The sequence below is a fragment of the Alosa pseudoharengus genome, unplaced genomic scaffold, assembly GCF_046254945.1.
Source record: "Alosa pseudoharengus isolate Yale_2024_CS ecotype anadromous, Long Island Sound unplaced genomic scaffold, YU_APseudo_1.1 YU_APseudo_1.1_scf_16, whole genome shotgun sequence".
NCBI classification, from domain to species: Eukaryota; Metazoa; Chordata; class Actinopteri; order Clupeiformes; family Clupeidae; genus Alosa; species Alosa pseudoharengus.
The window spans coordinates 14640356-14667855 of NW_027468630.1; the positions used below are offsets into that span (position 1 = coordinate 14640356).

The window sequence follows — 27500 nt, forward strand, 5'->3', positions numbered from 1 at the left end:
CAATGCTATGCAACAGTCTGACACTCGCATGCAGTGAGGAGAAGTTGTCCCTCTGCAGATAGAACTCTCTAGAACTCTGCTGTTAAACTCTGTTGTGCTGATAGAACTCTCCAGAACTCTGTTGTGCTGATAGAACTCTCCAGAACTAAGCTGCTGTAGCTGAGCTCAGCTGACATGTCAGACAGACAGACAAACGGACAGACAGGCAGAGAGACAGGCAGGCGGACAGGCAAACAGATCTTCACTCTGAGTTTTGCTGTGTAGGTGCTCACTGGAAACATTATGCCCATAGACGGACTTCAGAATGTACGTTAGTGGTGCCCGTAGACATTAGATACGTACATACCGCAATGGGCTTCAGAATGTACGTTAGTGGTTCCCATAGACAATAACGTACATACCGCATTGGGCTTCAGAATGTATGTTAGTGGTGCCCATAGACAGTAAGATGTTGCCCCCAGCAATATGGTGGCCATGTTAATGTATGCCACCTATTAGAACTCAACGGACAATGCGGTATCTAGGTTTCTAATATCTATGATTATGCCTGCTACTTTCAAACACTTCCTTTTCCTCTGCACCAAAGAACAAGTAGCTGTCCCCTTCAGCTGCAGAAATGTCACTGTCCCCTTCAGGGCAGGAGGAGTCGTGCAGCGCTATACAGTTAAAAAGGCACCCATCTCTGTGCTTGAATCCTCCCAGGACCTCAAATCACATTAGGTGTGAACAGAGCAGCGTGTATTATAATATAATTACTATAATATAATCTGCCACAAGCACAAGTCTTCTGAGCCAGCAGTGTGTGTTACGAGAACGAGTCTTCAGATTGCATTCTTTCTCTTGGCTTTTGGCAAAGATTGTCTACTAATTACAGTACATTTATAAGCAAGCAACAAGCTTTTTTTATTTTCAAATCTTTCCTGAGAATGATCTCATAAAGGAAGATTTGGAATGTGTGAACATCTAAAAGGCTATCATCCATTAAAGTTCTGCATCTGTATGCTCCTGCCTTGTGAACTAGAGGTGGGTTCATTACTGACAGGGTGCCACCAAAATCCACCAGATACGTGATGAAAAACGAACACATTTATCCCATCACCTGGCAACACGCAAATGGAAAGAAATCTTTTTAATATTCTTGCTACCAGGCATCACCTCAGGAGGGGCTTTAAAAAACACTGCAAAAGTCAATATTAGCATGAGCTGAATATTCATGAAGTGAAAATGTTGTGTACAAGAGGGACTAGCTGAGTCCGGCGAGTGTTTGCGCTGCAGCGCTAATGAATGTGGAGAGAGGAGCTTATGGGCCCTACAGGAGCTGCTGGAGGGAGTGCAGGCAGCCCTCTGAGATAACCGGCTAGCCTAGCGCCTGACAGGCAGCCCTGTGTGATAACCGGCTAGCCTAGCGCCTGACAGGCAGCCCTGTGTGATAACCAGCTAGCCTAGTGCCTGACAGGCAGTCCTGTGTGATAACCGGCTAGCCTAGCGCCTGACAGGCAGTCCTGTGTGATAACTAGCTAGCCTTGTTATGGTTGTGCCGGAGGGTCAGAAACACATAACAACGTTGAGTACAGAGGCCTATGTGCTCATGAAAAGTGGACAGATGGCCACACACATGCCAAAAATCTGAACAAATGTCCAAAATGCTAGCCTAGAAATCTAGTTAGCAACTCTCCGTTGGCTTGCGAGCTGGTTAAATTAAACTTCGATAGGGCCAATGACATTTTGTATAGAGACTTTAGGCGGGCTTAAAATAATGATTGATGGCAGAGTTGCAACGGTTTGGCTTGAATTCCCTGCTACTTGAAAACAAAGAAGATGGATGTGGCTGTTGGCGAACAGCGTGACACAAGTTAAGCTTTTTTTAAGTTGGCAAAAGTTTGAACTAGCCAACTAGCTCCGCTGGTGGGAAAACGGTGGTGCCAACAGTGAGTGCCCAGACCCTACATTTTGATGTGGGGTCATCTGGCTCGTCAGGCTACCAAAATGCAGGACACACTGCAAAACTGGATGAAATCCGGACAGACCATATGTGTGATAACCAGCTAGCCTAGCGCCCATCAGGCAGTCCTGTGTGTGTGATGACTAGCTAACCTAGCGCCCATCCTGTGTGTGTGATAACTAGCTAGCCTAGCGCCCATCAGGCAGTCCTGTGTGTGTGATGACTAGCTAACCTAGCGCCCATCCTGTGTGGGTGATGACTAGCTAACCTAGCGCCCATCCTGTGTGGGTGATGACTAGCTAGCCTAGCGCCCATCAGGCAGTCCTGTGTGTGTGATGACTAGCTAGCCTAGCGCCCATCCTGTGTGGGTGATGACTAGCTAGCCTAGTGCTTCACTTCACACCTCTGTGTCTGTCTGCTCAGGAGCTCTCCAGTAGTAACATGGAGGAGTGGTGGCTCTCTCATTCTCTCTCCCTCTTTCTCTCTCTTCCATTCCCCCTCTCTCATTCTCTCCTTCCTTCCCTCCTTTTCTCTCACTCTCTCTCTCCCCTTCTCTCTCTCTCTTATTCTCCCTCCCTTCCTCCCTCTCTTTCTCTAAAGCTCTCTCTTTCCTCTCCCTGTGTTCCTCAGTAAGCAGGAGATATTTCATTTCATGACTTTATTTCATCTTAGAGTGGCCAAACGCCTATTGTGCCCCATAAAAACAAGCACACATTTATCAGCGAGCGCTTCAGTCAGTGTGCAGCTTCAATGCAAACTTTGCACACTGAATCGGTCATTCACACCCCACCCCCCCTAGCCAGCGCATCTCTCATTCACACACACCCCTTGCCGACGCATCTCTCGTTCTGTGTGCGTCTGAGCGAGAAGGCCGGTTCTGTGCTGGCAAGGGCAGTCTGGGAAACGGAGCACTCAGGCGGCGCTCTGCACTCAGCACTCAGCCGCTAAATTATAAATGGTCCAGGTGGTCTTCTGTTGCTTTAGTGTCTGGTACTTCACCGTCTCTAAACACTCCATGCTCTCTCTCTCTGTCTCTAAACACTCTGTGCTCTCTCTCTCCGTCTCTAAACACCCTGTGCTCTCTCTCTCCGTCTCTAAACACTCTGTGCTCTCTCTCTTCTCTCTCCGTCTCTAAACACTCTGTGCTCTCTCCATCTCTAAACACTCCGTGCTCTCTCTCTCCATCTCTAAACACTCTGTGCTCTCTCTCCATCTCTAAACACTCTGTGCTCTCTCTCCATCTCTAAACACTCCGTGCTCTCTCTCTCCATCTCTAAACACTCTGTGCTCTCTCTTCTCTCTGTCTCTAAACACTCTGTGCTCTCTCTCTTCTCTCTCCATCTCTAAACACTCTGTGCTCTCTCTCCATCTCTAAACACTCTGTGCTCTCTCTCTTCCCTCTCCGTCTCTAAACACTCTGTGCTCTCTCTCCATCTCTAAACACTCTGTGCTCTCTCTCCATCTCTAAACACTCTGTGCTCTCTCTCTTCTCTCTCCATCTCTAAACACTCTGTGCTCTCTCTTCTCTCTGTCTCTAAACACTCTGTGCTCTCTCTCTTCTCTCTCCATCTCTAAACACTCTGTGCTCTCTCTCCATCTCTAAACACTCTGTGCTCTCTCTCTTCTCTCTCCGTCTTTAAACGCTCTGTGCTCTCTCTCTCGCCGCCCCCTTACTTCTCTTAGCTCTCTCTTCTCTCTCTCTCTCTCTCTCTCTCTCTCTCTCTCTCTCTCTCTCTCTCTCTCTCTCTCTCTCTCTCTCTCTCTCTCTCTCTCTCTCTCTCTCTCTCTCTCTCTCTCTCTCTCTCCTTATTAACCCCTCCCACATACTCTCTTATCTCTTTCTGTTTGTACTCTGTCCCCTTGGGTCTGTCTTTCACCCTCTCTATTTCTCTCCCATTGGGTCTGTCTTTCACCCTCTCTTTCTCTATCTCTCTCTCTCTCTCTTTCTCTCCCTTTGGGTCTGTGCTTTCACTCTCTTTCTTTCTCTTCCCTTGGGTCTGTCTTTCACCTCGCCTTCCTCTCCATCTCATTTATCTTTTCTTCCATCTTTCTCTTCCTTTTTTCTGCAATCTTTCTATCTTCTCCCTTTTCTTTGTTTTCCATCACTCCCTTTATTGGTTGTCTGTCAAGTTCAGATTTATTAGCATGACAATAAAGTATTTATTGGAATATCAAAAGCATTCTCAGGAATACATGTATGGGTCTAGAACAGTAACAAGTGTATGGGTCTAGAACAGTAACACATATATGGGTCTCTAGAACAGTAACACGTGTGGGTCTAGAACAGTAACACATGTGGGTCTCTAGAACAGTAGAGAGAAGAGGGAGAGGAGGAGTGAGAGGGAGGGATAGATGAATTTGGAGTGTCTGGATGGAGAAAGATACAAAGAGAGAGACAGCCAGGGGGTGATGGTCTAACTGAGGCGATGGCCAGGGGGTGATGGTCTAACTGTGGCGATGGCCAGGGGGCGATGGTCTAACTGTGGCGATGGTCAGGAGGCGATAGTCTAACTGTTTTCGTCTGCGCTGTGAGGGTTGCGGTGGGCACGGACTGTGGCAGAGCTGGGCACTGGTCCCTGAGTGCCAATCTCCTCCCGTGGGAGGGGGTTCCGCTGCTGAACTGGGTACATGTTGCCATGACAACACAGAATGTTAAGTGCCCCCCGCCACCCTTCACCCACTAGTCAGCAGCAGAGCCATCACACTAGCAACACATAGAGAAAAAGATATGGGCCCACACACAAACACACACACACACACACACACACACACACACACACACACACACACTGCCCACACTGGACGCTCCCTGCAGTCACTGCTGCTGATGAAATTACGACTGCTGACACATTCAAGGCTGCGAGACACCATCAAAACGCCCAGCATGGCGACACACACACACACACACACACACGCGCACACACACACACACGAGAGAGACACCATCAAAATGCCCAGCATGGTGACACACACACACACACACACACACACACACACACACACTCACATGAGAGAGATACCATCAAAATGCCCAGCATGGCGCCACAGACAGCAAAGAACTCTGAGGCACATCAGGGCCACATCTGGGCTGCATCAGGGTTACATCAAGGCCACATGAGGGCCTCATCAGGGCCACATCAGGGCCAATCTGTAGTCAGCTGCTGTTTGGAAAGCTGCCATAGGGAAGACAGCTCAATGCTGCTAAATGATCAGTGGGAGCTCGCTGAAGAGTTTACAATTAGCGGCGTGTAGCGTAGCAAGGCATTACAAACAGGCCCCCCTAACACACATGCCAGAGCAGAATGCCAACAAGCCAGCAAACAATCATCTGGGGCTCGACCGCCCCTCACCACACCACAGGATGCTCTACAAGGCCAGTTTGTGTGTGTGTGTGTGTGTGTGTGTGTGTGTGTGTGTTTGTATGTGAGTGTGCAGAGGGCTTCATCTATTCTAAATTAGAACTGACTCCTCTCTACGTAGCCTGTGTATATTCTGTTCACACACACACACACACAAACAGAGTGCCTGGAGAATTACTGTGAGCATCTCTGAATGTAAAAAATAAAGATGACACATTGCAATGATATTTGAAAATAATTATCTGCTGGCTCACCCATATTTCATAATAAGATATATCTTGTGTCACTAGGAGTTCTGCATCGTCCCTGCAAATGCCACACTACTCTGCTACAGCACATAGGACTCCACCTGCTCTGTTATCTACTCTGTTTGTGTGTCAGTGTGTGTGTGTGTGTGTGTGTAGAAGTGTGTGGACTCAGTGTTGTTTCCTGGTCATGGAAGCTGGGCAGTTGTGTGTGTGTATGAGTGTGTATGTGTGTGTGTGTGTGCGTGCCTCTCATTCCCCATCTACCCAGAATGGTCTTTGGCCGGGCTTTAGATATTGATCAAAGTGCTTGGATGCCATTTGCCATCAAAAAACAACTTAAAGTCAGAGGTAGCGGGGTTATGGCTTCATATACACTGTACATGTGTGTGTCTTAGGGTTGCAAAGGGGCTTTTCCGGAAACTTACCATGGGAAGTTAAGCTGGGGAATTTTGGAAATATTCCAAATTGGAAACCATCATGGAATTAAAGGAAATTATGGGAATTAATGAGAATTTACGAGAATTAACTGGGAATTTTGAGTAATTCATACAAACTGTTTCATATACAAACATTAACATTTTGTTTCGTAATAAGCAATATGATTTGTATGTTCGTATTTTTGCTTAGCCTAGCATACAAAGCTAGCTAGCATGCTAGCGGGAATCCCATTCTCTGCCTATGGTTTACTAGCGTGCTAAACTAGCAACACTGAACTGCCCAAGATACACCACACCACTCAACAACAAAATCTGATTGGTTGTAACATTTTTCCCCCATGCATATAAACGCACCATAGGTTTCCTTTATGTCTAGCAGCCTATGCCGATTGCTGTGTGCATGTGATTGACATATGTGCAGGGTAGAAATTCGACTGAAATTGCATTAAATCAGGTTGTTTTAACTAATATTAGACTGCAAGATAGGGTTTTGTCCACTACATTTAAGTTCCCTGTTATAGACTAACTTGCCATATTAAAAATCCCCAGTTTATTCCCATTAATTCCCGTTTATTCCCATATATTCCCAACTTAGAAAATTCCCGGAATTTTGCAACCCTAGTGTGTCTTAATGTGGCAGAGGCAGTAAGTCAGACCAAGAGTCCACACACAGAGAGAGAGAGAGAGAGAGAGAGACACACACACACACAAACACACACACAGCCAGGCAGAGACAAAAGCAGCTAGGCCAAAGGTCCACTCTCTGGACACAAGTCAAAAGGAAAAAAAAACATCTGGCTAGATTTTTTGACAGTTTTCAGGGGTTATGAGGAGCAATATGAGAGAGAAATTTGGTGATCACCGATTGTTGTTTTGGAAGCTTTTTCCATAGGCGTCACTGAAGGACATTGAAGAAACATGTCACGTCAGGTAGCCTAAAGTTCATTACTTCATGCTAATTTTTTTGAAGGTTCTAGTGGTTTTAGTGTTTATGAGGAACAATATGAATAACGATCGTTGATTTAGAACATTAAGCCACATTAAGATTTTTGTTTACAATAGGCGTTAATGAAGAATAAACGCTTAGTGTGAGTCAGTGAGGCCCATCAGACGTGAGGCCCTGGGCCCAATCCCCTCTACCTTCTCTGTGATAGCCCTACACACACACACACAGACAAGCGATAGGTCTGCCAAGAGAGATGAGGAGAGGAGGCAGCACTTCTGAATGAAGCATCTGTCATGCGAGACACTCCGTCTGGCCTTGCATTTGTGTGTGTGTGTGTGTGTGTGTGTGTGTGTGTGTGTGTGTGTGTTTATGTATCTGTGTGAGCGTGTGTGTGTGTTTATGTATCTGTGTGAGCGTGTGTGTGTGTGTGTGTGTGTGTGTGTGTGTGTGTGTGTGTGTTTATGTATCTGTGTGAGCGTGTGTGTGTGTGTGTGTGTGTGTGTGTGTTAAATGCTGTGAAGTTTTTTGTGAGTCCTCTGGAAGGGGTGTGTGAGAGTTTCTGGGTTGTTGTCTGGGTTGGTGTGTATCTGTGTGTGTGTGTGTGTGTGTGTATTATGAATAGCCAGTTGGCTTGTCTGGTGATCTTTGGAGAGCTGTTTCTATTCAACTCAAGAGGCTTTTCAATGACACTTGACTGTGTGAGTCAGATACACTCACACTTGACTGTGTGAGTGTATCTGTATCTGACAAGAGACTGACAAATACTGTGTGTGTGTGTGTGTGTGTGTTTGTGTGTGTGTGTGTGTGTTAGGCACACTTCAGACATAGCACACAGCTCCTATAAGTGTGTTTGTGCACAAATTGATGAGAAGAGTGTTTACAGGTGTGTATGTGTGTGTGTGTGTGTGTGTGTGTGTGTATGTGTGTCGTCTAGTTAATATAAACATAAAAATGCCCATAATAGGCCTGTGAGTATATGTGTATTGGGCCATGATTGTGTGTGTATGTATTTTCTTATGTTTGTGTGTGTGTGTGTGTGTGTGTGTGTGTGTTTAGAGCTATGTGTGTATATGTGTGTGGGTGCGTGTGTGTGTGTCCTCCTCCAATATGGCTGTTCAGAGCTGCGTGTTTGTGTTTGTGTGTGTGTGTGTGTGTGTGTGTGTGTGTGTGGCTGAGACAAGCAGAGGCAGACAAGAGGAGGGTGCGCTGCCTGTGATCAATTTGAACCAACTTGTAGTGCAGGATCTTCACTTCTTTACCAGTGTGTGTGTGTGTGTGTGTGTGTGTGTGTGTGGGTGTGGGAGAGCGTGTGTGTGTGTGTGTGTGTGTGTGTGTGTGTGTGTGTGTGTGTGTGTGGGTGTGGGAGAGCGTGTGTGTGTGTGTGTGCGTGCGTGCGTGCGTGCGTGCGTGCGTGCGTGCGTGCGTGCGTGCGTGCGTGTGTGTGTGTGTGTGTGTGTGTGTGTGTGTGCGCGTGTGGATGTGGTGGGTTGTTAAAGCACAGAGGGGGAAGTAGAGGACTAGGAGAACAAAGAAGCAGCTGAGTGTTGTTTACTACATTTCCCAGAATCCCCTGGGACTCCCCTGCACTGGCACTGAGACTTGAGAGGGGCCCAGAGCTGCTTCCTGGGTGAAAAACAAAGATAGAAGGAACATCACAGAGAGGCAGTGATAGAGAGAGAGATAATGGAGGGAGAGAAAAAAAGGAGAGAGAGTGATGAACAAATGAAAGAGAGAGGGGGAATAGAGTGTAGTGGCGGGCCACTCTTAGCTGGGATGTATTGCTTTGCTTCTTTGACAAGCTATCCAAAAAGAGCAAGCAGGTTGGTAGTAGCAGACAAAGCATGGACTCCAGTAATCCAACAAACGATTGGTAAGTGGTTGAAAATGGTTAGAAGAATGTTGAAAAGGGCACAACTTAAGATCAAAATAATGTCCAAAAAGTATTCCAATAGTGATCCAATAGCAATTCTATAGCGATTCAATAGCGATTCTATAGCAATTGTAAAGAACTGTATGCTCAATACATTCCAACAGCTTCTTTGTTCTAGGTTATTTGGGGTCAAAGGTGAGAGGCGGCCATCTTTAACTTCAAAACCTTCTCACTGCCTGTCAAACTAAAAGTACCTACAAAATAAAGGACCCCAAATCTAACAAATAAACCAGTGCTCCAATAGCACACTAATTTAAATGAACATGAACTCAAAATGGCTCCTACATAGCTGGCCCCTTATAGCTACTGCAGAAAGCAAGCTATAACTAACTAAATTTAATTTTCCAAGGAGCCATATATTATCCCCTTAAACTCTATGCATTATTCACAAGAATAACTGAGTGCAAAGATTCAGTGTATGCATCTGTATGACAGTGTGTACACGTGCACAAGTTCATTCAGGTCTCACTCAGCTTTAGGTTGCTGGCCTACTAGCAAGCAGATCTTGCTGACAGGTCTTTCAAGCTGGATTGTTTTGGTTTGAAGCCGTTCACTGCGGACCAAGCCTTTGAATGCATAAATGCAAGAGTCAGTGTCAAGTGAATGTGCAACCTCCAAGTTTATACACGGCTGGTAAGTCATGTGAAAATCACGCCGTAACGTTTTACAATGCTGCGGCCTCCCTTTTACCTCTAATGGCCCAAAATAGTCAACCCCTACATGCGTGAAGGGCGGAAGGTCAGGGGTCAACCGGTCAACTGGCAAGTCCGCTATTTTCTGTTCACTTGCATTCAACTTGACTCTTCTGCACATGGTGCATTCATAAACTACCTATCTGGCCAGAGAGTCCAATATCTTTCTCTGAGTTTGGAGAGCATGAAGTTTCTTCCACTGTGTCCAACTTCTTGATGGATGTGCTGAAGTAAGATCTTGGAAACGTGATGGTCTTTAGGTAGGATAGTAGGGTGTTTCTGCTCAGTGGGCATTGCCATTTTACTCAGACGCCCACCAACCCTCAAGATGCCATTGGCCAGAAGAGGATCTAACCTATAGATGGAGCTGTTTCTGCTTACATTTTGTATGCCTTTCTGCAAACAGTCTATTTCTTGTGGGAATCCCTGCCTTTGGCAAAACTGTAAGATTGTGACTTCAGCATTCTCTATATCACTGATTGATAGGACATATGGACCTGTCTTTCATGTTTTCCTTTCCTTGTGGTCATGATATGTCTGTTTAGATCTTTCTTGCCATTCTTAGATAATTCCAGCAGAACAGACTTGAACCTCAGGAACCTCACTCTTGGAAGATCTTGCCACCATTGCTTCCAGGCTTGAGCATGGACCTCTGGCAATTCTTCATCCCATCCAATGTTCTGCTTGCATAATTCTTGCAAGATGTGTTTTGCCAGAAAGGTGAGAGGTGCAAGGAATCCAAGTGGATCATATATAGAACTGACCATAGACAGAATCCCACATCTGGTGCATGGACGCTCCTTTATGGTCACCTGGAATGTGAAAGTGTCTTCCTCAACACACCATTGCACACCCAGAGCTCTTTCAACTGGCAAATCTTCTATGTCAAGGTCAAGATTCTTTATGTCCTTGGCCCTCTCTGGAATGGAGACCAAAACAGCTCTGTTGTTACTAATCCATTTGGTCAACTTAAAGCCTCCAGTTGCACAGAGTAACTTTAGCTCCTTACAAAGTCTAATAGCATGGCCCTCTGTGTCCACAGCCTTCAACAAATCATCCACATAGAAGTTGTTCTTGACTGTGCTAGTTGCATCAGCTGAGAAGCACCCTTTGACCATCCTGTATTCTTTCAGTGGCTGACTGACGTCCCCATCTGGCCACCAAAGGAAACGCAAGAAGTTCACATGATGAGATGGGACCTTTACTTGATGGTACATTTTCTCCACATCAGCCATGATGGCAATGTTGCCAAGACGAAAACGGACCAAGACCCCAATTAAGGTGTTCATAAGATTGGGACCTTGAATGAGTTCAGTGTTCAGTGAGGCCCTCTGATAAGCTGCAGAGCAGTCAAATACCACATGCAAGCTCCCCTTCTTTGGATGAAACACACCATGGTGTGGAATGTACCACACCTTTCCATTTTCCTGTATCAACTGGTCTTGGGGTACAAGTTCAGCGTGTCCACTTGATAAGACAATTTCCATAAATGCCCTGTACTCCTTGTGAAAGTCATTATTCCTTTGAAGCTTCCTGAATGCCCGTTGCTCTGCCATGTGATGGTTGTTTGGCATCATAGGATCATCCTTCTTGAATGGCAAAGGCAATTGATAATGTCCAGCCACTATTTCAACAGAGCTGTCCATTATCTGCATGAATTTGTGGTCTTCCAGTGACATTTGTTTCTTTTACTCAAAACTTTTTTTCTGGGAAATCATGGTTGTATTGCTGAATCAAAAGCTCACTCAGGTTATCAATAGAAATTCGATGTGCATTAACATATTTCTGACCTTGCTTGTTGATGCATCCATCCTCAGTGTGGAGAAGTCCATTCACCACCCAACCTAGCAGTGTTTTAACAGCAAAGGGTCCATTACCCTGGCTATTGATAATTCTCCAAGGTTCCATCAATTTGGGTGCATTTATCCCAATGAGAAGGTCAATCCCAGTGTTAATGTTGGGTATATCAACATCTTGAAGGTAAGGTCATTTTCGAATATGTTCTCGTCTGGGGATATGTTCCTTGTTGACTGGAATTTCCTGCTGAGTGTAAACTTCAGGTAATTTTATGAATTCCTTTCCTTCCAGGCTACACACTTCCAGGCCCTTGACTACCAGGCTGTTAACAGGTTTCTTTTGCCCCATTGTGCGCAGAAGTATTTGTTGATGTTTTACATTTGCATTCAGGTTCCTCCAGAAGTTGTTCTGTGCAAAATAGTGCGGAACTCCCTGGGTGAAGGAAAGCGTATGTCTGGACTACATGATTTGAATTACTCAATTTGACTTGAACTGGTATTATTGCAAGTGTACAATGTTTATCACTACAGTTAAGTCCCTCTGTTTTCAGTGAAACCAACTCGCTGCTCACTGCCCTTTTGTCTTAAGGACCTGCATTACTCTGCTCTTTCATTACATTTTGAGGTATGTGCAAGATAGTGGGATGTAACTTTGAACAAACTGAGCAGGTTTGTCTGTTTTTGCAAGTCTGACTCATGTGTCCTTTAGCAAGACAACCAAAACAAACACCTTTAGTCTTTAGCAGCTCAACTCGTGCATTGTGAGACTTCATCAGCTCTAGACATGACGCAATCTCATGCTCACCGTTACAGACTGGACAGAGTTTTGATGAACTGTTTTTGGGCGCATTGAACACTTGCATTGTGCTCTCTGTGCTGTACTTTGGCACAACTGCTACCGTTGTGGTGAAACTGCTACCTCTGCTGTTCTGCATGAAACTCATTGGCTTTCTAGCGGCTGCTTTTGGTGACCTTCTTTTTGAGGAGCCATCTTGGAGGTTACCAAAGACCGGGTCTTGTAAAATCCTGGCCTGCCTTTCCAGGAAGAGGACAAGATCGGCAAATGTGGCTCTTCCTCCTGTTCGTTCCCTGATGTCAAAAGCATGTGATCTCCATTTTTCTTTCACTTTATAAGGCACCTTGGAGATTAGAAGCCTCAGGTTTAATGGAAGGTTCAGTTCATCCATGTACCTTAAGGTAGGCATTACATTATAGCATCCATTTATTATATTGTTCCAATTTAAGGCTTTATCAATATAAGCATTAGTAATTTTAAATTCATCTCCAAAATGAAGTTCCAATAGCCGTTTTGCCTCTGCATACCCTCTGTCTGCATCCATATGAAGGCAACTTCTGACCAGCTCCTTAGGTTGGCCAGAGGTGTATTGTTCAAGATAATACAGTCTGTCTTGGCTACTGCTGGTGTTCTCAATACAGTGTTCGAATGCCTGCATAAATAGTCTGAAGTTCAGAGGTTCACCGTTAAACATGGGTAGGTGCCTAGTTCATACCTGTCAACACTCCCGTTTTTCCCGGGTTTCTCCCGTATTTCAAGGTCATCTCCCAGCACCCTCCCGTTTTGTTATTTCTCCCAGGAAAACTCCCGTAATTTGCATGGCCATCAAACTTCATTTTAAAATCATTGATCCATTCAGGTTGCCAGATTGTGTATGAAATACATCCTACACATACACGATCACTTAGTTTCAATTTCAACCGTTTTGTCATAGGCTAAAACCTGGCAACCCAAAACCCAAATAAGGAAGCGGGTGCCGACTGCGCAGCCTCATCGTAAGCAAGCGGGCTAGTTGAATGGCCTACTCCAGAACTAGCTGTTGTGAAATTGTTGGGAATTTAATTGATTAACACATCACATAAACTGTTATTGAGTGTTGTTGATATACTGAACTTGTGCCCTCGGAACCAAATTTGCAAACACAGATCCGGTATAAACACTGTCCCCCCCCCCCCCCCCCGAAAAAAAATCTCCCGTTTTTGGAAAGCTAAATGTTGACAGGTATGGCCTAGTTGGAAGTAAAGTCATTTTCTGTTGCTGTGCAATAAGATCAGCAACAGCACACAGGTTGCTAGTATCTGAGCTTATAGGCGCATGTGGAAAGGAAGTACCTGCAGCTACTTGACTGGTTCGATTCAATTGTAAGGTCTGAACAGGCCTTTGTGACCTCTGCGGCCTAGTATCCTGTGTTAAAACCTTTTGCAATGGTGTTTTGGGAACAGTAGAGATTCTGACATATTCCACTGGTGAGGGTTCTGGATGAAGAGATTCCTCGATTCTGTCATAATTGCTCTTCAGATACGCATTCATGCCATCTCCTGGTGATTCTGAAAGTTCTGTCGATATGAGTTTAGAGTTCATAGTTCAGCATCAATTCTCTGTAACACTCGCACCTTTGCATTAGCTGCAGCCAACTCTGTTTCAAGTTCAACTCTTTCCATTGCATTTTGCACTTCAATTCTTTCCATTTCCAAGGCATGTTTTTTCTTCAGTCCTTCAGCACGTTGCAATAGGGTTGCCTTTTCAGCTTCAGCTTTTAAACGTGCGGAAGACACTGATGAAGATTTAGAGACAGCACTGGCACCAGAACGTGAGGGTTCTGCTTTACTGGCACGTGCTGCCACAATGGATACACTGTCCAGAGGAGACACCACAGTTTGGGGTTCATGGCTTTGAGCACTCTTCCACATTTCTACCTCATTCAAAAATGTTTCAAAGGTTTGCATCTTTGGTTGGTACCAATCATCATTGTCACTTTTCTTTTCCTCTTCCTCATACAGCACTTGCACAGATTGGTGCACATCTTTAAATTCATCCAATGCCACATGGAGCTGTTCAATGCCTGTGTCAACAGCTTCAATATCTCCACCTTTTAGTAATTCCTTTAATTCATTCATTCTACGTGTACACACACCAATTTTTCCTCTGCGTGTTGCGCAAAGCTCTTTAAGTTTGTCATCAGCCATATTTAAGCTTAATAAACAACAACAAAAATATTATTTTCTTTTTCCTTTTCAAAAAATTAAACACAGCACAGTTGTCTTCAACTCAGTTCATTCTCATCTGGCTTCATTTACATATGCATGAACAAAAATCATGGTCCGCTCCAGTAGCAAATCCAGTAACAATAATGCACTCCAATAGTGAACTTGAAAAGGTAAAACTCCAAAAGGTAAAACTCTGTCAACTCCAAAGTATCCAAAAACTTTTACGTTTCAGTCAAACAAAGGATTCTCTGAACTATTCTCTGAAGCAGCGTAAGCAATTGCACAGTTATTTACCATATGTAGTGGCGGGCCGTATGGGATGTATTGCTTTGCTTCTTTGACAAGCTATCCAAAAAGAGAAACTTAAATTGTACCTTTTACAGGTGGATTAGATGGGATTCAAGTAGGTAGGTAAACAGGGCAGGTAAGCAGGTTGGTAGTAGCAGACAGATAGGCAGACAAGCAGGTTGGTAGTAGCAGACAAAGTATGGACTCCAGTAATCCAACAAACGATTGGTAAGTGGTTGAAAATGGTTAGAAGAATGATGGTTGAAAAGGGCACAACTTCAAAATAATGAGATCTTCATCATAATAAGATCAAAATAATGTCCAAAAAGTGTTCAATAGTGATCCAATAGCAATTCTATAGCGATTCAATAGTGATTCAATAGCAATTGTAAAGAACTGTATGCTCAATACATTCCAACAGCTTCTTTGTTCTAGGTGTTTTGGGGTCAAAGGTGAGAGGCGGCCATCTTTAACTTCAAAACCTTCTCACTGCCTGTCAAACTAAAAGTACCTAAATAAAGGACCCCAAATCTAACAAATATACCAGTGCTCCAATAGCACACTAATTTAAATGAACATGAACTCAAAATGGCTCCTACAGAGATAGAAAGAGAGAGGGAGACAAAGAGACAGAGAGAAAGAGAGGGAGAGAGAGAGAGGGACACAGAAAGAGAGAGAGAGGGAGAGAGGGAGACAGAGAGAAAGAGAGGGAGACAGAAAGCGCTTTCAGATATAACCTCCGGAGTATATGAGGAGGTTTGTCAAACGGAGGTCCTACCCTTCGGATGATTCAGATATGATGCTAACCTGCGGACCTAATACTGACCTTATACGGACGTATGTGTGAACGACATACACGCACAACAGAATCTCCGTGTGGTTGTCGAGTGAGGGGTGGGGGCTTGTAGAGTTCACAAGATGCTGAGACATGACGCAGATTATATGCGGCCGCTGCCTGTCACAGCTGCTTCTTGTTTACAAAATATAGCCTATGCATTATGTAGGCTAAAGAAGAAGAAATCTATTGTGCATAGGCTAATACTTGAAGTAGGCTAGTCACGTAAGTGGGCACTTGAAATTGACCTAGCCTACAGTATTTGTATGTGTGCTTCAAATAAACACATTTATCTGTTTTCAACGTTATGTACCAGAATTAGCTAGGCTATAGAACCCCAAATCTGGTTTGCGTTGGAGAGAGAGAGCATGCACAAACTTTATGGTAGGCTACCAGCCAATTCAGTAGGCTAACTCAAGACTTCAAGATCATACAACGTTTTTAAGCAACAAACAAAATACTAACATTAATAACAGTGAAGTTGTTCGTTTTTTCATGGTTTATTTTTTCCAAAAGCATCCTTTCCCCATGTGTAGCATTTACGTAAGGAGCTTGGAACAAAGTTGGGTTTTCTTCGTTTTCATTTTCTCTAGGCATATATGCTCAGCAAATATCAGCGAGCTCAGCAGGTCATGAAGGCTATCAATGAACAGAAAACAGTGTTGGCTAACAATTTATTAAATACTCCTGTTATTGTCGTCAACGATGTTGCTATAGGCTACTGCCTTTTCAGCGCCTTCTGCTTATGATGATTCAGTCTTCTGAATTCGTTTGTCCTTGCCATGCAGTTGTAGCCTAACGTGTCTCTAACGTTCCCTTCAGGTGTTCTATCAAAATGTTGTATGCCCTCATGGACAGTAGCTCCGTGATGTCTGCATCTTTCCAGGTTGGAGATTTTCTGGACAGCACTATGCCACTCCATCATAACACTGGCATTTAAGTCAGATCTAACCACATGGACGCATGAAAGAAACGTCACCAACACGCCCTCTCACTAGGTGTGATTTTAACCGAATGTTCTACTCCTCGTTCAGACACAGCACATTTACATAATGTCCGGAGGAAATACTAGGGGGGGAGTAGTATAAACACCGGGTGAATTCGGACTTCCATATGACCGGTTATGTCGTTCAGATATACGGCCCCACCGTTTAACATCGGCAGAACCTCCGGTCTTACACGTATGTCTGAAAGCGCTTAGAGAGAAAGAGGGAGAGAGGGTGGGAGAGAGGGAGAAAGAGGGAGAGGGGAGGGAGAGAGGGAGAAAGAGGGAGAGGGGAGGGAGAGAAAGGAAGAGAGGCAGCGATAAAAAGAGAGAGGGGTTGTAGAAAAGCACATGAGCCAAGTTGTGTGTGTGTGTGTCTGTGTGTATGTGTGCAGTAGGAGCTGCAAATCTTGCTTAATGGATGTAATGCAGTAACTATATCCAACACTGTTGATTCTTTCAATCACAAAGACGTACTTTTATGCGGGGAACGTGTGTTGTGTGTGTGTGTGTGTGTGTGTGTTTGCGCGTGTTCACACGAACCATCCGGCCGTGTCCTCAAAATACACAGTGTAACTCAAGTTTGAAAGGGGCTGTACTGCACGTACTCACACATACTCTGCATATACACACCAACACACACACACACACACACACACACACACACACACACTGATGTATGTATTTAAACACATCCTCCCCAGCGGTGGCCCTGTTGGTAGGAACACAGCCGGAGGTAGCATGGCAGTCCACACGCGCGCGCGCACGCACACACACACACACACACACACACAGGGACACAGCCGAAGGTACCATGGCAGAAGGAGCTTAATAACTCAACCACATCAGTTTCCTTGCCAACGGAGGAATGTAGAGCCCCCAGCCTCTTTCTCTCCTCTCTCTCTCTCTCTCTCTCATTCTCTCCTCTCTCATTTACACTCTCATTCTCTAACTCCCTCACTCTCTAACTCTCTCTCCCCCTCTCTCTCTCTACTTCACTCTCTCTCTCTCCCTCCCTAATTCTCTCCTCCACTCCCCCTCTCTCCCTCCTCTCTCTCTCTCCCTCTCTCTCTCTACCTCTCTCTCCCTCCCTCTCTCCCTCTCTCTCATCTCTCTCTCTCTCCCTCCCTCTCTCTCCCTGTCTCCCTCATTTCTGTTCAGTTCAGTTCCAGTGAGCTTGATTTGCATTACTGTTTTAAAGCAAATGTATGTCAAACACAATGCAATAGCTTTGAGAACAAGAAAACAAGATATGTTCAAAATATACAGTAACAATGAGAACAGCAACAACAGCAGCGGCAACAATAGAGCTAAACTATACACTGTTAGTTATGTGCAATTTAAAAATAAATATGGGAGCCTATACTATAAATAAATATGGGAGCCTATGGTATTGTGTAATATGGGAGCCTATGGTATAAATAAATATGGGAGCCTATAGTATAAATAAATATGGTAGCCTATGGTATTGTGTAATATGGGAGCCTATGGTATAAATAAATATGGGAGCCTATGGTATAAATAAATATAGGAGCCTATAGTATAAATAAATATGGGAGCTTATGGTATTGTGTAATATGGGAGCCTATGGTATAATAATCATGGGAGCCTATGGTATTGTGTAATATGGGAGCCTATGGTATAAATACATATGGGAGCCTATGGTCTTCTTCCAAGAGCCAGAATGTGTAATGTGGCCACATGTGTAAATGTGTATTATAAGGTTAAGGTTATTAATCTAATAATAAGGACGTGTCTGCAATCCTCTCTGATGCACACACTGTAAAAAATAATAAGTAATGGTTACTTGAAAAAAGGGTGGAAACTCGTTGCCTTAAATAAGTTAAGTAAACAAAACTTTTCTCTTCCAAGTTATGTTTACTTGATGTCTACAAGTAATGCTTACTTAGAAGAAGTTATCCTTACTTAAGACTTTAAAGTTCTGGTTACTTACTTCCAACTAGTAAAGTTTACTTCATGCCCTCGAGTAAAGCTTACTTAAAAACAAAGTTGTATTTACTACTGTTAAATGAGTTACCCTTACTTTGAGTTGTAAAGGGTACTTTATGTTGGATAGTAAAGTTTACTTGCAGAATGTACACAAATAGTTGGCACTATTAGATTAGATAACTTTATTGTCATTTTGCAGAGTACAAGTACAAAGACAACAAAATGCAGTTTGCGTCTAACTAGAAGTGCAAAAAAAGCAGAAAAATGCAATGTGATATACAAAGACAGGTGGTGCATAGACAGGATAAGAAATATGCGGTGTAAACAGTAGTATACAGTTGGTTTACACAAGGTGGTTTAGAGTAATATAAATTAGGTATAAATATGTGCAGTGTATTAGCAGAATAAATATGGATATTCGGTATGAACCATATAGACATATATGTACAGTATACAGCTATGTGCAGTGTGGTAACAGTACTGTAGTGCAGAAACAGTAACATTATAACAGTAGTAAAAATATGTGTATGTGCAGGATGAATAGTATGAAGAGCAGTAGAAAATGCCATGTATAAGTGTAATTACAGTGTGTACATTTGTAAATAAATAGAACACTATGGGTGGGATAGAGTAGTGCAATTGTCCGCGGGGGTGGGTGTCCCCCGTCAAGGTTTCCATGGTCATGGTGGACACCTCAACAGGCACAGGCAAGGAGGCATCGGGCGGGGGCTTAGTTGGCTGGTTGTCACCGGGATGCAGAGCTAGAGTTCAGTAGGGTGACAGCCGCAGGGAAGAAGCTTCCTCTGAACCTGCTGGTTCGGGTGCAGAGAGACCTGTAACGCCTCCCAGAGGGGAGTGGGGTGAACAGTCTGTGGTTGAGGTGAGAAGTCTTTGATGATGCTGCGCGCCTTACGCAAGCATCACTTGCCCTGGATGGCCTTGATGGAGGGGAGTGAGGAACCGGTGATGCAGTTTTCACCACCCTCTGCAATTTTTTTCGGTCGTATTCTGGTGTAACCTCCATGTTTCAATCTGTAGTGTTTGAGCAACTGACCTCTGACTTCACATCCAAACAAGCACAACTTACATGTCCAGTTCATTGCTCTGCATTTTCAGTTTTCCAACTGCAAAAAGAAAAAGAGGGCAAAATTATTATCAATATGCATCTATTGGCCATGTTTAACTAAAACAGCTGATTAAGTTTATCACATTAAATGTTCATTTAAATTATTTCTCCAGAGACCTAATTAATACTGTTAAGCTAAAAATATTATGATTTGGCAACTGAATTTTCTCTATTGCTTCAGGCCTAGTACATTTATCACAATAGAATTTAAAATGTCAATCATACGTTGGAATTATATGACGCCATTTTGCACCTCAATAACGGCACATTCGTTTAAATTCCACACACTGCAACCTAAGTCCTCTTGCTAAATCACAACGAAAGATTTTAGATAAAAGACCATGGCTTTCTCAGTCAGTAAGGTTATGAGTCCAATTATCCTAATTGTTTTATCAATACAGTAGGAATATCGACGTAAACCATACACAGTTTAATCTTTACACGTTTTGAATCAACTTAGCATGCTAGCAAGAGTTTCTCATGAGAAACGTTAGAACTAAACTTCATTAAGAGCTCATGAAGACAACTGCTATTGGCAAATTTATACAGCCTAGTTCTAGACCCCAGGCGCCACCACTTCCTCATAACTTCGATAACAAAAAATATCAAAGGGCTTGAATACCTAGAATATTTGTTTTCTGCACTGCATGGTCTGAGGCAATGTTAACTCGCATAGCTGCTATCAGTTAGCTGCAAACTGTTAGCAGCTAGCGCATATATCGGCCAATTAGCAAGTTGAACTTAACATTACCCCAGCTGTTAATGAAACCGAATGTACAGTTTTGCACAAATGCTGTTAGTTCAACCTATACTGTAAACATTTGACACATTAATACATACTGTAAACTTACCGGACAGAGCAAGTCACTGGTGAAGCTGCGTTAAACTCCCATCCCAAAAGTCAGCCACACCGTAACACTGCCGACCGTTGGCTGTGGAATCCAGAATGCTCCCTCTGCTGACTGTGCGCGTGTGCACTGCGTGAGTCCAGTTTACTCAGGTCTGAGTTGTGAAGCTTACTCGTGTATTTCAAGTTTTAGACCCCATTGATGCAAGTTCGGCACATTACTAATGTTACTCTAGTAAGAACACTAGGTCAGCCTATAGTAAGTAAAGTATACTTGTGTTACTGCAGTAAGATGTAATGTTATTTTTTACAGTGCACACACACACACACCACAGAACAGAACACAACCCCTCACACAAACACACACAAATATGCCAGTGTGTGTGTGAGAGAGAGAGAGTATAGAGTGTGTGTTGTTTATAGTGCTGTTTATTTTACTGTTAATGCTTTATTTTAAATGTTAATGCTTTGGCAACATTGTACAATGCACAGTCATGCCAATAAAGCTCATTGAATTGAATTGAATTGAAATATAATTGAGTGTGTGTGTGCGTGTGTGTGTGTGTGTGTGTGTGCGTGTGTGTTAGCAGGAGTGTGAGTGGTAAGACAAGACAAGTGTGTGTGTAAGTAGGAGGGGGGAAGTGGAGTCCACCTGTGTGTGTCACACATCCTGTGTGTATGAGTGTGTGTGTGACCAGGGACGTGCACAGGAATTTTGAGGGGCAGTTGCTCTGACCTGAAAAAAGGACACCCCCCCCAACAAAAAAAACTCACGGGCTATAGGCCTACGGCATACATTTAGCTACAAAACTAGATGCACGCGCTGCTGTAAGCTACAATCAGATTTTTTTTGTATACCCCTGTGGGTCTCAATGATAATAACATCTCATTTCAGACTATAATTCAGAGTTTGCCGTTCATTTGCATTTTCATATAACATCGTATTTTGTCATTTTTGGCGAAGACATGCATTCCGTTAGGGATACTGAACATATTGAACATTCTCTAACCATCGTGATTTCGAATTGGTGCAGTTTTCAGCACAAAAACTCATTTTATTATTTTCATGGACAGCACTGCTCTATGCTGTTCTATGGTGCTTTCTGCCTCTTAGTTGCGCACGCATGTTTTCGTGACGTTGCATAGAAATCCATGTAGGCCTATATGAAGGACTGAGAATAACAGGGTCTTTATTAATATATATACACAACGAAGTAAAACACTGAAATACAGCACTCAATCACCTTAACTACTGAGTGCAAAGTCTTTGTCTCACCTGCTGGTTGGCTTTTTCGCAGCCAACACTGCAGTGATGTGCTGCCCTTTGCTGCCTCCCTGAATTGTCTCTCCCTCTCCTGAATCCGCCTCTTTTCAGTGGGCATCTTGGCTTCAAACAATGGCCTACCCAAAATAGTGATAGGATTTAGGCATTTAACCATTTTGGATAAAATAATTAATGTGATGCATTACATCCATCATTCATTCTTATTGCTAAAACTAAATGTGAGAAACGAACTATCAGCTGGCATGTAGCTTAGTTTGCCTAATACCAAAAAAATTGTAGCCTAAGCCTAGCCTAGGCTATGTGATAACGGGCTGCTTGTCTGCAAGCTATCTGTCTGATTATTTAGGCTAAAAATGACAAACTCAGTCTGGATTTATGAAGATTTTAATTTATTTCATAAACTTGATGATGATGATCGTTCGTTTGTTATACGTCACAAACTCACCTTTTCCGACAACGTTGAGTCGTCTCACCCGACAACCGCGACAATCTCCTTCTAGGACCGCTGCCGCTCATGCAGGCTCAGCTCAGGTGCCGGTCGCGTGCAGCGCTGCAGCCACGTAAACAGAGTTTGCCTACTGACTTTCACTTTTGGCGCCCGAATGGAAGTGAGTGAGGCTTTGCGATTTTTTTTATCTCGGCCTACGTGAAATTCTGCATCCACTGTACGATTTATTTATTTATTTATTTTTCCCCTCGGAAGGGCAATGTGAGTTGAGAAGGGCATATGGGCAGTTGCCCGGGCAACCTGAGCAACCCCCCTGTGCACGTCCCTGTGTGTGACACATCTTGTCAGACTGGGGCCTAATAGGAGATGAGAGAGGACACAGGAGCATCATCTAGGCTGGCCAGAACACAAGGCTGTCCTACTGCACAGCACACACACACACACACACCCTGGTGTTTACATTGTTTGCCGTGTCTTGGCAGGAGTAATCCTGTGCTGACAGGCGGTGCTGGATGCATAATGAGGGGAAGTGAGGTGGTGTGTGTGTGTGTGTGTGTGTGTGTGTGTGTGTGTGTGTGCATATTTAAAGGCAGAGATCGATGCAATGCCAGCCCCACTCTGACCATCAGCAGCGCTGCCCAGAGCTGTCTCTAAACATAAGGCACGTCTGTCCCCCACATTTACACTCCTCCCCTCCTCCCCTCTAACAGATCACCGTCCATCTCCCTCTCTCTCCTCATCACTCTCTCTCTCCCTCTCTCCTCCTCACTCTCTCTCCTCCTCACTCTCTCTTTTCACTCTCTCCTCCTCCTCTTCACTCTCTCTCTCCTCCTCACTCTCTCTCCTCACATCGATTTAACATCAAAACACAACGCAGAGAGGATATGTAATGGAGGTCAAAACACTCCCGTTACATCTGCGCAAATCCTGTCTTGTCATAGATCTCTGTTTCTCGAGGTCACGAGTTCTATCGGTACTGAAAAAAACAAAAACAATTAGTTTTACCTAGCTCGAGTTGCTGTAGCCAACAGCAAAAGTAGCCAGGCAGCTACAGCGCTACTCTCTGGGGGCATGTTTGTGAGCCCCATAGCAACTTAAGCTACATATAGGTAAAACCAATTGTTTTCGTTTTCTCTGTACCGACAGTACTGGAGAAACAGAGATTTATGTGAAAAACTGCCCGATTTCTTCTTTAACCTGCTTTTTTGTCTACACCAGTCACTAATGGAGAAAGTGACTGTCTTAGTGGGAACCAAACCACACACACACACACGGTTCCTGCTCTGATAGACTTGAGAGCATCTTGTGCTGTCATCACGTCATGTTGTGTCAGCCTAAATGCTGGACTGGGGGCTTTGCAGCCCTTCAGCTCGGGGGGCAGATGTGTGTGTGTGTGTGTGTGTGTGTGTGTGTGTGTGTGTGTGTGTGTGTGTGTGTGTGTGTGTGTGTGTTTGTGTGAGAGAGTGTGTGTGTGTGTGTGTGCTTCTCACCGTTCGTAGCCAAATGGGAGCTGACATTCAGAGCATCTGAGACGACCCAGAGGTCTGTGTTTCCCTTGGCTGCACCTGATCAGAGCCTGGCAACCGTTCAAACATACCAAACAAACAAATAAGCTCCATACACTTAAATACACACACACACAAACACACATGCACACACACACATGCACGCACGCACACACGCACGCACACACACACAGAAGGTAGATGTTACAGTAATCACTAGCACAGTTAAATAAGACACATGAGATAGATAGATGTAGGGCCCAGTCAGGTCCTAGGGTCTTGGCTATGAGAGACTGGTCGGAGGAAGGTCATGGAGAGGTCAGGGAAAGGTCATGGAGAGGTCAGAGGGGCCTACTCAGGTCATTCCTGTCCCATTAAGATGATTTAGCCTGTTATCTGTAGGTATTGTGATTCAACTCTTTACACTCATGCATTATACATTTATTCAGTGCTTTGTTAAAATAATTCTCTTAAATTAAGTGAAATTTACTTACCCCATGGACAGATAATTTTACTATTATATAGTTTTATGTCAAGATCTTTTTATCTTAATATAAGATTATTACACTTGGTTAGATATAATTTTTTGCAGTGTGTAAACTTTGAGAGTCATTAGTTAGGTTGGTGTGTGCGCGCGCGCACATGTGTGTGTGTGTTTGTGTATGTGTGTGTATGTGTGTCATTGATTAGGCATCCTGGTTGTTTTCTGTCCTCTTCAATACCTTCATTGTCCTGCACCAGGGATAATGCCGATTCACTCTGTGCATTTAAAAAGTGGCTGGTAATCACATGCACTGCCTTCCACCTCCTCCTCCTCCCTCTTCCTCTTCCTTCTCCTCCTCCTCTCCTCCCTTTCCTCCTTTCTCCTCCTCCTCTCTCCACCTCCTCCTCACCTTTTGTGTGATTGTGTGATGTTTCTGATTGTAGGTTTTTGTAGTTGTTGTGTACAGAGTAATTTTGAAACCTCTTTTCTCTCTCTCTCCCTGTCCTCTCTCTCTCCCTCATTCCTCTCTCTCTCTCTCTCTCCCTCTCCCCGTCTCCTCCTCTCTCTCTCTGGTCTCAGGTGTGAGTGGGCCATGTGAGCATAAGTACTGTGGTCTGGGGCGGCACTGTGTGCTAGACCAGCAGACGGGCCGGGGTGAGTGTGTGTGTCTGGGCCGCTGCAAGCCCCACTACAAGCCTGTGTGCGGTTCTGACGGGCGGCTCTACCAGAACCACTGCGAGCTGCACCGCGCCTCCTGCCTGGCCCATCACCGCATCACCATCATGCACAGCGAGGAGTGTTTCTACAAGGGTGAGTCTACCTGACACACACACACACACACACACACACACACACACACACACACACCACACATGCCACACACACACACACACACACATACCACACACACACACACACACACACACACACACATACACACACACATATATGCCACACACACACACACACACACACACATGCCACACACACACAACACATACACATGCCACACACACACACACACACACACACACATGCCACACACACACACACACACACACACACACACATACACACACACATATATGCCACACACACACACACACACACACATGCCACACACACACAACACATACACATGCCACACACACACACACACACACACACACATGCCACACACACAACACACACACATGCCACACACACACACACACACACACACACACATACATGCCACACACACACAACACACACACACATGCCACACACACACACACACACACACCACACACACACACACACAACACACACATGCCACACACACACACACACACACACACCACACACACACACACACACACACACACACACACACACACCTCACGCACACACACACACATACTTACACTCACACATATACACACACACATACAACACACACACACACACACACACAAACACCTGCCTGACGAACTCTCTTGAATGTTATGGACAATTCCGAACTTTTGCTTGAATGCACTCTGCATCGCGGAAGCCCTGCAAGAGCAGGAGTGCCAACGAGAGACATTGAGCCCCTTGCACACACACACACGCACATACACACCCACACCCACACACGCTCACACAGCCGGCGCAGCACAAGGTTTGCCCGGAGTGTGTGCGATGCCTGCTTACGAACAGAGACAATTGTTTGCCTGTCAGTTTCCGCGAGTGAAACGCCAACACGGAAGTTAGCGCTGGCTGCGCTAACAGTACCAAACCAGCCGCCACAAGTCTCCATACTCATACAGCCCTGAAACATCTCATGCATACGGGTGAGGTACCCACTCGCATGTAACACTGCACACACCACATTATCTCCCTGGTCTATTTATTAAACAAAACGCCATACTTACCTCTTGTGTTCCTCCACCTTCAGTCACCACTGCCAAACGGAAGCATGCGCCATTTGTGTAGTATTTGTAATGCCATCTTGACTTTGGGTATGGGGAATGATGTCGCGAGAGGGGTTTGGAAGTGTGCTTTGTGTTGCTATGCATCTGTTGAATGTTATATGTTTATGGGCTTTACGTGTAGCATAGCAAAGATGTGTGGGATGGGTTTGAGGTACATGTTATTGTTTGGTTTGTGTTTGATGACTTAAAAACTGGTTGTGTACAAATATGATGGTGATTAATGGTACAGTCCAATGATGTGTTTAGTCAATTATCTGGTTAGCCAATCATGGTGCGTCTGAGCATAGTAGGACGGGGTATAAAAACCCGGCTCAGTTTGTGTTGTGGGTGGAGGGTGTAAAGAGCTGACAACCGGATAGAGCTCTGCTGAAAGTAAGTGGCCATTTGAACTTAGTCTGAAACTATAGTATTTTGATTTGGTGCCTTCTCTTTTTGTATTTTGCCATTTTTGATTACCTTTGGACTTTTGATATATTTTTGGACTTTGCTATATTTTGCCATTTTGGATTATTTTTGCTTTTTGCCATATTTTGCTATTTTTGAACTCTTTTTTTCTTTTTTTGTCTGTTTCGATGGTGGAGGACTAACTGGCACTGTACAAATAAATACACTGGCAATTTTGAAATACAATTTTTCCTGCATTCCTGACATTTTTTACCCCTTCTCTCTGATTTCCAAACCGCAACGCTATCCTGGCAAGTGAGGTGGCCACCCGGTCACTCACAGTTTTCTTTATAAATATCTGGTTTTAGGCAACTTGATACTTCATGGAAGCTATGCACTATTGGCAACAATGTCACTCGCGCTTATTTTGCTATGAAACGGCCATTTCCCTCTTTGCGCGCCCTTCTCACCTTTTTCACCCCTGACCCGTTTTCATGCCTGGTTGGGGGAGGATATGTACACAGAGAGAGAAAGCGTTAATGCAAGGGAAGAAGAGGGAGAGAAAGAAAGGGGGGGGAGGGAAAGAGAGAGAGTGTTCAGGCAAGGGAAGAAGAGGAAGAGAAAGAAAGGGGGGGAGAAAGAGAGAGTGTTCAGGCAAGGGAAGAAGAGGGAGAGAAAGAAAGAGGGGGGAGATAAAGAGAGAGCGTTCATGCAAGGGAAGAAGAGGGAGAGGGAGAGAGAGGGGGGAGAGAGAAAGAGAGAGAGTGTTCAGGCAAGGGAGGAAGAGAGAGAGAGATTGATAGAGAAGGGAGAAAGAGGGAAAGAGAGAGCGACAGAGTAAGACAGGATAGAGAGAGGGAGAGGATAGAGAGAGAGAGGAAGAATAGAGAGAGAGAGGGAGAATAGAGAGAGGATAGAGAGAGAGAGGAAGAATAGAAAGAAAGAGGGAGAATAGAGGGAGGATAGAGAGAAGAGAGAGGATAGATTGATGATGACGGAAAAGAGAAGCACTAGTGGAGGAATGTGTCTTTTTTCTCGTCTGAATGACGTGCGAT

General features: G+C 44.4%; 1 protein-coding gene across 1 annotated transcript in view; it reads left to right on the forward strand.

Moving 5' to 3' along the window:
* Nucleotides 1-27500, forward strand: part of fstl5 (follistatin-like 5) — a 170836-nt gene that overhangs the window by 28996 nt on the left and 114340 nt on the right. The window contains exon 3 of the mRNA XM_076288016.1: nucleotides 24686-24916. Within this exon, the coding sequence (XP_076144131.1) occupies nucleotides 24686-24916 (231 nt within the window). The remainder of the gene's footprint in view (nucleotides 1-24685; nucleotides 24917-27500) is intronic.